This window comes from Mizuhopecten yessoensis, unplaced genomic scaffold (genome assembly GCF_002113885.1).
Source record: "Mizuhopecten yessoensis strain PY_sf001 unplaced genomic scaffold, ASM211388v2 scaffold4403, whole genome shotgun sequence".
In the NCBI taxonomy this organism is placed as follows: Eukaryota; Metazoa; Mollusca; class Bivalvia; order Pectinida; family Pectinidae; genus Mizuhopecten; species Mizuhopecten yessoensis.
Genome location: NW_018405529.1, coordinates 204,641 through 216,861, shown reverse-complemented (window position 1 = coordinate 216,861; position 12,221 = coordinate 204,641). Strand labels below are relative to the sequence as shown.

At 35.4% G+C, this 12,221-nt stretch overlaps 1 protein-coding gene across 1 annotated transcript in view; it reads right to left on the bottom strand.

Annotated features, from left to right (window-relative positions):
* LOC110448950 overlaps nt 1-11,019 on the bottom strand; it is a 25,000-nt gene extending 13,981 nt beyond the window's left edge. Inside the window, exons 1-3 of the mRNA XM_021495472.1 lie at nt 10,959-11,019; nt 7,007-7,084; nt 4,935-5,070 (exon numbers count right to left, since the gene is read on the bottom strand). Coding sequence (XP_021351147.1) covers nt 4,935-5,070; nt 7,007-7,084; nt 10,959-11,019 — 275 coding nt within the window. The remainder of the gene's footprint in view (nt 1-4,934; nt 5,071-7,006; nt 7,085-10,958) is intronic.
* Nucleotides 11,020-12,221: the final 1,202 nt, after the last annotated feature.

The following is a 12,221-nucleotide window of genomic DNA, read 5'->3' as shown; positions in this document are numbered from 1 at the left end:
TTTGTATGCTAGCATAACATATAAATAGTTAAAAGAACGCCTATGTTCTCTTTTAAAGAGAGTTTCCTTTCCTAGAAAGTCGAACGGCGATACAAATATGGCTGCTAACTAATTTGACAATATTTTTAGTTCATTGGCATGACTGTCCAGCAGACTATTGTCATACCCTTGACCGATCCGGTTTTGATTTTGTATGAGACTGATGGACGATATGCTATCTTTAATAAACAAGAAACTTATTAACAACGTTGATCGAACGACACCACAGATTCGTCGTTATTCCCGTTTTCTTCTATCTTTACTTAAAAAATTATCAATAGGAAGTACTGAGCGGAATGATTAACACGACTACTGTTGTTCTCAAACAAAGAACTTTCCCTTTTTTGATAGCGACATCCTTGCTTCCAGCACTTACCATTGGCTTGCTGATATATCACGGTCAACGTGATAGATATCGAATGCTGACGGACACTGTTTTAATTCAAGATTGTGCGAGTTGCGTGCTGCTGAAGACAATGCATTAATTTACGGTCGCCATCATTTTCTGATTGAGAAAAAGCATATTTTCTTGGGCGATATAACTATCGACGTTTTCATTATGGTCCTGATATACTCCGTTTTCACTACCCTGGTTATCTGTCTGATGACGCGAGGAATCATCTAAAAGACACATTAACCCTTCAAGAACACTTTGTCTTATTCGTTTCGTTCTTATTCCATGGTTGCCGTCTAAATAATTCCATAATAAGTCCATATGTTCCATGAATTTTATCAACTTTTAGTTCAAATTAGGTTTTTGCTTGCAATTTGGTATTCTTAGGGTTTTTTTCATACCTTATTCTTGTGAAAGATTCGTGGAACTATTTTTTGTAATTTGTTATTTTGACTCGCGCAATGTCTTATGCAGTCGTTTTGTTACCGAAAGGTCATGAATGATGACATTGCAAGCACGATTTGTATTTGTGTGACACCTACTATTTATCGCCATGCATATGTATTACGATACAATGTCGGCACTGAAAAAAATGTCGATGAAGGACAGTATTACAAAGGAATAAAATGGGTATTTACTGTTACTAAATATAGATTGCCTTTTGTTTTATGTTGTTGCTCTTAAAATTGTTGTTTACTAGAAATCGGTAAATATGAGATGTTCCGAATTAAAACAAATGACTTATGAAAGGTGATCAGCGGCTGAAGCTGGAGACAGCGTGTGGAGTAACGAACTATGATGTCCCCTGTGGGTGACTGTAAATGGTGCTAAGAAACGAGCTTTGTCAGTTTTCCGCTTATTTTCCCAATACAATACAAAGCACAGTCAGCTTAAATCTACTCTGATCACAATAATCGATCATGTATAACACACAGAACCTAGTACAAAATACCTGATACCGATCCTGTATAACACATAGAACCTAGTACAAAATACCTTATACCGATCTTGTAGATCTTGTATAACAAATAGAACCCAGTATCAAATACCTTATACTGATCTTGTATAACACACAGAACCTAGTATAAAATACCTGATACAGATCGAGTATTACACACAGAACGTAGTATAAAATACCTGATACCGATCTTGTATAACACACATAACCTAATACCAAATACCTGATACAGATCGAGTATAGCACATAAAACCTAGTATAAAATACCTGATACAGATCGAGTATAACACACCTAACCTAGTACAAAATACCTGATACCGATCTTGTATAACACACAGAACCGAGTATAAAATATCTGATACAAATCGATTATAACACACAGAACCTAGTATAAAATACCTGATACAGATCGAGTATAACACACCTAACCTAGTACAAAATACCTGATACCGATCTTGTATAACACACAGAACCGAGTATAAAATATCTGATACAAATCGAGTATAACACACAGAACCTAGTATAAAATACCTGATACCGATCTTGTAGATCTTGGATAACACATATAACCCAGTACCAAATACCTTATACCGATCTTCTATAACACACAGAATCTAGTATATAATACCTGATACAGATCTTGTATCATACACAGAACCTGGTATAAAATATCTGATACAGATCGAGTATTACACACAGAACCTACTATTAAATACCTGATACCGATCTTGTAGATCTTGTATAACACATTTACCCAGTTCCAAATACCTTATACCGAACTTGTATAACACACAGAACCTAGTATATAAGACCTGATACCGATCTTGTATAACACACAGAACCGAGTATAAAATATCTGATACAAATCGAGTATAACACACAGAACCTAGTATAAAATATCTGATACAGATCGAGTATAACACACAGAACCTAGTATAAAATACCTGATACCGATCATGTAGATCTTGTATAACACACAGAACCAAGTATAAAATACCTGATACCGATCTTGTAGATCTTGCATAACACATAAAACCCAGTACCAAATACCTTATACCGATCTTGTATAACACACAGAATCTACTATATAATACCTGATACAGATCTTGTATAATACACAGAACCTAGTACAAAATACCTTATACCGATCTTGTAGATCTTGCATAACAAATATAACCCAGTACCAAATACCTTATACTGATCTTGTATAACACACATAACCTAATACCAAATACCTGATACAGATCTTGTATAATACACAGAACCTAGTACAAAATACCTGATACTGATCTTGTATAACACACAGAACGTAGTATAAAATACCTGATACCGATCTTGTAGATCTTGTATAACACATAGAACCTAGTACCAAATACCTGATACCGATCTTGTATAACACACAGAACCTATTACAAAATACCTGATACAGATAGAGTAAAACACATATAACCTAGTATAAAATACCTGATACCGATCTTGTAGATCTTGTATAACACAAAACCTATTACAAAATACCTGATACAGATCGAGTATAACACATAGAACCTAGTACCAAATACCTTATACCGATCTTGTATAACACACAGAACCTATTACAAAATACCTGATACAGATCGAGTATAACACATATAACCTAGTATAAAATACCTGATACCGATCCTGTCGATCTTGTATAACACAGAACCTATTACAAAATACCTGATACCGATCGAGTATAACACATATAACCTAGCATAAAATACCTGATACCGATCTTGTAGATCTTGTATAACACATATAACCCAGTACCAAATACCTTATACCGAACTTGTATAACACACAGAACCTAGTATAGAATATCTGATACAGATCGAGTATTACACACAAAACCTACTATAAAATACCTGATACCGATCTTGTAGATCTTGTATAACACATATAACCCAGTACCAAATACCTTATACCGATCTTGTATAACACACAGAACCTAGTATATAATACCTGATACAGATCTTGTATAACACACAGAACCGAGTATAGAATATCTGATACAAATCGAGTATAACACACAGAACCTAGTATAGAATACCTGATACCGATCTTGTAGATCTTGTATAACACACAGAACCTAGTATAGAATACCTGATACAGATCTTGTATAAAGCACAGAACCTACTATGAAATACCTGATACAGATCGAGTATAACACACAGAACGTAGTATAAAATACCTTATACCGATCTTGTAGATCTTGTATAACACAGAACCTATTACAAAATACCTGATACAGATCAAGTATAACATAGAACCTGGTAACAAAATACCTGATACAGATCGAGTATAACACAGAACCTAGTATAAAATACCTGATACAGATCGAGTATAAAATAATGTGTCGAGTATCAAATATATCCGCCACATAACAAGAACAATAGTACCAACTATCTGATACGTAACGAGTATCAGATCAGAATCACCTGACGGCACGTCACAACTCACGTGTCTTTATAATAAACTTGGGTGATCTTATGTCAGTTTATCAATAACGGCAGTCCTCAGGTCTTTTGAACTTGACTATGCGATGCAAGATAGAACATTACTAGCTTACCCGACTGAGACAAGGATAATTACGGAGACTTTCTCTCACGGTTACCCGACTATACCACGCATGTACGCGAAACAAAGCTAGTTTCCGTGTTCGGCTATCGTTGTCTCACAGTTGTTTGAATATCATGTTGTCCGACAATAGTCATTATCTTATTACTATCTGATTAGGAACAAGATGTACGATTGTATCTATTTGATTAAGCCTGGTCACGTGATTGGGCTCTCACTCTTGTTCTCACAACGTTGTGTAGTATTTTTGTTTTTAGTTGCTGTTTGATATTTCTGATGTTGCTGTATTGTTATAATATCGAAGGTTTTATCTTTCTACTCAAACAATGCATGCATTAAACGTGTCGCAACGTTTCAAGGCCTAGTGGTCCCTTTGTCAAGCTATGACTGAGTGAGCTATTTGTAGTGTGTACCTGTAAAACGATGTGACAAAATTGTATGTTTTATGTCACTCGACCCGGGACGTTTCACCTATCGCAAGGGAGCGTATACACACTGCATCAGATAGGTTACAGGTAGGACAAAGGGACTAATCGATCTTGAAACGTTGCGACACTTTAAATATGTACATTGTTTGTGTGGAAAGATGGTGACATCCTAGAAATAGTAAAAAGGGAGCAGTACAGGGCCTAACAGATCACCTGAACCAAGTGGACATAACAAATTCCATTAAATTTACCCACGAGGAGGAAAAGGACGGAACCATCCATTCTTGGACACGCTCATCGTCCGAAAAGAAAGCGGCACCATCAAACTATTGATGTCTCGTAAGCCTCAGTAGGCTGGGTGTCAATCATATATTGTTGTACATTTTAGATCATGCTTGCATGTATGTATTTTAAGCAAAATTGACATGTGACACTTTAATAAAATAATTTGTATTGTATTGTACTATTAGTGTACCGCAAACCGACACACACTGATCAATATCTGACTTTCAATTCGCACCATCCAATAAAACCCAAAAGCTTGGAGTCATACGTACACTCCTGAATAGATGTAACAACATCATCACAGAGCAGGACGATAGACACATGGAAGAACGGCACATAGAAGACGTACTTAACCGGTGTAGGTACCCCGACTGACCAAATAACAAATTAAAAAGAGTTGTAAAAGAAAAGAGAATATAGAAAACCCAATCTGATTAAAATCATCTGTCACATGGCTCCGCCTGAACATCTCAGTGTGCCGCGGGTCACGTTCAGGTGACCTTTATATTTATAAATACTCATTAAACTTTGACCAATCATCAGAGACCCTCTTTCAAAATGGCGCTCGGAGTTGTAACAAATATGGCGGACATTGATAAGAATGATGCGAAAGTTCTGAAGTTATTTGAGATTGATCGTCTGAAACCCGAACAGAAAAAGATATTCGAAGCTTTATTAGAGAAGAAAGACTGTATGGCGGTGTTGCCTACGCAATTATTACCCAATGGGTACGTTTTCCTTGGCGTCGTAGAAACGTCAGTTCCCGCCGCCTTATTTGTTTTGGGAAACTAGTCTGTTCGATACCCCTTGCTATTTATCTATCAATCATGATATTCCGATTCGCTGGCAAACTTTTGCCAGCGCGCCTCTGATTGGTTCATCTAAAGATCACTTGAACGTGACCCTGACCGCGGCACATTCAGATGTTCAGGCGTAGTACGAAGTTAACGAAGCCATGTAACATATGATTTTAATCAGATTGTAGAAAACCGAGACCGAGGAAAAGAAATACAAAGGCTGGGTCACAATATCTGACGTGAAGGTGACGTCTAAGGTGTATGCCCGGGTGATGAGGAAACACCATTTCAGCATCGATGAGACCATTGATCAAAGTCCGTACAAACGTTGTCATCAATCATATATAGAAGAAACTGGGAGGAAATTTGGTACACGTCTGAAAGAACTTCAAAAAGGACGTAGAGAAAATGAGCAACATCACATTTACCAGGTCCACACGCAAAACATCCGCCGCCCAGTACAACAAATCGGCATTAACAGATCACACTAACACCCAAAGTCGATTGGGACGATGCCAAAATGGTTGAAAAGTACAAAAACACAAAAAAAACAAAGAAGCGATCAAAATCAGTAGAATTCAAAACATGAACAGAGCGGAGGGGGACATCAGCTGAGTCATGGAGGAGGGGGCTAGACCTTCACCCAGTCGGTCTTGAAACGTTGCGACACGTTTATTACATCCATTGTTGTGTAGATAGATAAACTGTGATATTACATATTTCCAAACTGAATAATCTTATTGAATTTATTGTTAAATATTTGCTGTTTAATATTTTTCTTGGCGCTATATAGCGTCATAGTTGCTGTTCAATAGTTTTCTTGGCGCTATATAGCGTCATAGTTGCTGTCCAATATTTTTCTTGGCGCTATATAGCGTCATAGTTGCTGTTCAATATTTTTCTTGGCGCTATATAGCGTCATAGTTGCTGTTCAATATTTCTGTTGACGTTATGTAGTGTCGTATTTGATGTTTAACATTTCTGTTGACATTGTATAGAATGGCAAAGGCGATAATCGTTTGACACAGGAACAACATTTTGCAGATTTTGTTCGGGAAAAATTTCCTTGTCGACACATCACGGATTCTACCATAAGGCGAGGTTATAACTAGCGAGAAACATACGACAACAGATAACATATCTAGGCGAATCGGGAAAATGGTGATCACTGTATACTTAGTTCAACCTTGTCCGTTATCACGCAGGGAACTTAAAAAAACTACGACAAATCAAATTTAGCGGAACAAATGATGAAAGCAAGATTTCGGTTGGACAAATTATCTCTAACACTAATACAAATCCTTCTAAATATATACAAATAATATAATCTTGGTAGGAAAAAACAAATCTTTTCATCATTTCTTAAATAAAGGAGAAAATAGGTTAAAATCCTCGCCAGCAAATAGTGTATTAACAAGTAATGACGAAAGTAGACAAAAGGATTACAGACTAATAAAGAATGAATAGATAGCATCTGATCTTATTCCACAAAGGTTAGATTCTCTCATACCTTCTGGTCGGGAAACTCGACACCCGCCTTGTAAATCTGGGTCAAATCCAAGTAATGTTACGCCGTCATAGCGAGAACCTGGGTAGTGACAAAAAAACACCAAGGCACATGTATGAACATACTTAAATTCACCGACCTTCATTTGACGAAATAACAGGTGTTTCCAATGGAAGCCCTTCGCTGTGAGTTTTTCTGTCAGCAGTCGACACCTAGCAAAGAAATCACGGTATGCGAACCAGATCTTGAATACGGAATAAACTGATGAACTGACGCATGCGTACACCGTATCTAGGGAAACATGATGTTACTATCAAGAAAAGGAAACATAATGGTTCGAAAGTCTTAGTAGTAAGCCCTCCCTGTTGGTTGCCCTTGATGTTAAGCTCAGATGGGTATATAGGATCGATATGGTCAAAGACTGGACTACGTGTTGGTACCAAATCATGAAAAGCTCTTAATAAATTCATCTTCATATGACATCAAAAACAAGTCAGGCAAAAGAGGGACACAATTTGTTTTACAGTCTGCTAGAAAAATATAGCCACTAAACTTAACAGAGACACTGTCAGCAAGAAACTCGAACGATATTAGAATTATGAGACCATTCTCCCACTTTATACAAAGTAAGTCATTACTCGTTTGTCTTTTAAAAATTCAGTTCTGTTTACGTGCAAAAGAATTTCAGAAGGCCAACTGAGAAGAGTTGTTCTAAAATTTAAAAAAAAATCAGGAAAAAAGGGAATCAATTTACTCAAATTACCCAAATTATCATATAGAAAATGAAAACTATATATCATTTCCATAGTGTAAGCATATACGGTAATTCATTAAAACTATAAAAGTACCATCTCATGTTAATCTTTTTTGTTTACAGTGTAATTGACATGTTTCATATTTGATCATTTATTGACGCTATAAGTATCACATCTTCTGTTTTAACATTTTGTTGACGCTTCAAGTGTCACACCTTCTGTTTGAACATTTTGTTGATGCTACAAGTGTCACATCTGTTTGAACATTTTGTTGACGCTATAAGTGTCATACATTCTGTTTGAACATTTTGTTGACACTATACTCATATCCTTCTGTTTGAACATTTTGTTGACGCTATAAGTGTCACTCATTCTGTTTGAACATTTTGTTGACGCTATAAGTGTCACACCTTCTATTTAAATATTTTGTTGATGCTACAAGTGTCACATCTTCTGTTTTAACATTTTGTTGACGCTATAAGTGTCACACATTCTGTTTGAAAATTTTGTTGACGCTTTAAGTGTCACGCCTTCTATTTAAACATTTTGTTGATGCTACAAGTGTCACACATTCTATATTAACATTTTGTAGACGCTATAAGTGTCACACATTCTATATTAACATTTTGTTGACGCTATTAGTGTCACACTTTCTATTTAAACATTTTGTTGATGCTAGAAGTGTCACATCTTCTGTTTTAACATTTTGTAGACGCTATAAGTGTCACACATTCTATATTAACATTTTGTTGGCGCTATTAGTGTCACATCTTCTGTTTTAACATTTTGTTGACGCTATAAGTGTCACACATTCTATTTAAACATTTTGTTGATGCTACAAGTGTCACATATTCTGTTTTAACATTTTGTTGACGCTATAAGTGTCACACATTCTATATTAACATTTTGTTGACGCTATAAGTGTCACACATTCTGTTTTAACATTTTGTTGACGCTATAAGTGTCACACATTCTGTTTAAACATTTTGTTGACGCTATAAGTGTCACATCTTCTGTTTGAACATTTTGTTGACGCTTTAAGTGTCACACCTTCTGTTTGAACATTATTTTGATGCTATACGTGTCACACTTTCTTTTTAAACATTTTGTTGATGCTACAAGTGTCACATTTTCTGTTTGAACGTTTTGTTGATGCTATAAGTGTCATACATTCTGTTTGAACATTTCGTTGACGCTATAAGTGCCACACCTTCTGTTTGAACATTTTGTAAACACTATACTCATATCCTTCTGTTTGAACATTTTGTTGACGCTATAAGTGTCACACATTCGTTTTAAACATTTTGTTGACACTATACTCATATCCTTCTGTTTGAACATTTTGTTGACGCTATAAGTGTCACACATTCTGTTTAAACATTTTGTTGACACTATACTCATATCCTTCTGTTTGAACATTTTGTTGACGCTATAAGTGTCACGCATTCTGTTTAAACATTTTGTTGACGCTATAAATGTCACACATTCTGTTTAAACATTTTGTTGACGCTATAAGTGCCACACCTTCTGGTTGAAAAAAATGTTGACACTATACTCATATCCTTCTGTTTGAACATTTTGTTGACGCTATAAGTGTCACACATTCTGTTTAAACATTTTGTTGACGCTATAAGTGTCACACCTTCTATTTGAACATTTTGTTGATGCTTTAAGTGTCACACCTTCTAGTTAAACATTTTGTTGATGCTACAAGTGTCATATCTTCTGTTTTAACATTTTGTTGACGCTTTAAGTGTCACACCTTCTATTTAAACATTTTGTTGATGCTAGAAGTGTCACATCTTCTGTTTTAACATTTTGTAGACGCTATAAGTGTCACACATTCTATATTAACATTTTGTTGACGCTATAAGTGTCACACATTCTATTTGAATATTATGTTGACGCTATAAGTGTCACACATTCTATTTGAATATTATGTTGACGCTATAAGTGTCACACATTCTATTTGAATATGATGTTGACGCTATAAGTGTCACACATTCTGTTTTAACATTTTGTTGACGCTATAAGTGTCACACATTCTGTTTTAACATTTTGTTGACGCTATTAGTGTCACACCTTCTATTTAAATATTTTGTTGACGCTATAAGTGTCACACATTCTATATTACATTTTGTTGACGCTATAAGTGTCACACATTCTATTTAAATATTTTGTTGACGCTATAAGTGTCACACATTCTATTTGAATATTATGTTGACGCTATAAGTGTCACACCTTCTGTTTTAACATTTTGTTGACGCTATAAGTGTCACACATTCTGTTTTAACATTTTGTAGACGCTATAAGTGTCACACCGTCTATTTAAATATTTTGTTGACGCTATAAGTGTCACACATTCTATATTAACATTTTGTTGACTCTATCAGTGTCACATCTTCTCTTTTAGCATTTTGTTGACGCTATAAGTGTCACACATTCTATATTAACATTTTGTTGACGCTGTACAGTTTGTCCATCTGTTTTAGAGATATCAATTTGAGTATTACATAGCTGTGAATACGTGATATATTGACTGGTTAACTACTTGACATCATCAGATGTCAGATCTACTGTGGGGTTTTTTTTGGTTTTTTTACTCTGAATAATTTATATTTGGCTTCTTTTTTTCCGGTTATATCGTATAACTTTTAAAAAAGCACACCAACAAAACGGATGACGTCATATACCGGAACTACTTGTCTTACATCTTGTTTCCAGGAGTGTTTCTATAAAGAGCATAAATATTCATTAAATGTGTTTATTTTCTTTTTGAATTGATGTATAAGGAAAGATCCAGATGCAGTAACAATACATACCAGGAGAAGAAAAAAACAGTGTACACATTAGTACACTACCGCCTTTGGAGATTAATACAAACTACATCTGTTAATACACGTCATGGAGCTCACACCCAGCATTAACCCAAATTTTTCATTTTACATATTGACATAATTAAATACATATGCTGTGTTTTTAATTTGCTACATTTTATAGTGAATCATATAAACAATTTTGGACAAGAATAAAAGCGCCATCGTGAATATAATAACGTCCCACTCACAGTGATATTTCACCATGGTATACCATTCTCATATCTTATAAAAAAAATAATGTTTTGGCACAGTCCCCTGCAGAGAATTACTGCTAAAACAGCCTCAGATAGGTAATACAAAATCTTTGACAGTGCGAGTTACTTTCCCTTGAAAGCGCACTCCGTGACGTGTATCCATCCAAGGACAGGAGTTCGTCGTCCATCTTTAGATTTGATTTCCCCTTGCACTGTGTCTCCGCGTGTACTTCCTGTCTAGCTATAGGAACTGCCTCTGAAACCGATTTGGATAATAGTGAACACCATCCTGTCGAAAAGTCCGATTATATAAAATTACTTGATAACCTCTCCAATTACAAGGTCACTCACTTATTTGTTGTCTTTTCAATTTCAATTTATCATTTTCAATTAGACATGAAAGTTATACATCAAACGATTTTGATTTTATCAGCAATTTTATTTTTATAAATAAATGTATTTTGTTCGTTTTGTTTGCCATGATCCTTCATTAGCGCAAGACATCAGTTCGATGCTGGAAAATTTGACTTCTATGATTTTAACGGGTGCCATGAAAAAGGTGAAAGACATGTTTCTGTACCGTTATCTCTTACCAGGATCGGGTGTCCTTCCGGTACTAGCACATACAATAGACGAGAAAGCGTCTTATCGACGTGGTCACAAAGAGACGAGAAGTCGGCTTGATCTCCGTCACGGAAATGTTTGATAATGTTGACATGAGCGTAGGACAGGTATTCTCCAATAATTAGCCGAATAAACGTACGTGTACTTAGGGATTGACTGAGAAATATAATTTCCGTTTTCTCTTTCAGGATTCGGATTTGATCTTATCTATTTCACTGAGAGTTCATCGCTTAGTTCTTTTATCTTTTCGATGTAACATCCACACGAAACACGTGCCTTGCCGCTTGGCCAATCTTACAGAGTTCTAACTATATATATATCAATGGTTGGTATTTTCCTTTTTTAATTTTTGATTTAAACTCACTTTTGAAAAACTATTAGTTTAATTAGAAAAATAATAAAATAATCAACATATCCAACTGATTTTGTCATTTTGAACGTTACTTTTCAGTAAACCCAAGCATAAACAAGTGCGCTGGAAACCTACACGATTATTATTTTAAAAAATAATGTCGCCATTATTACACGTGAGTTATCGTCACGTGCCCCAATATGACACATAATTCTAATGCAATTCTTAGTGTTATTCTCGTATATATGTGTAGTTCCTTATGACGTATATATGTGTAGTTCCTTATGACGTATATATGTGTAGTTCCTTATGACGTATATATGTGTAGTTCCTTATGACGCGAAGACTCAATGCAGAAATCTATCTGTCAGAAGAAAGCATGTAGCTATCAGCTCAATAACGTTAACAGTCAAC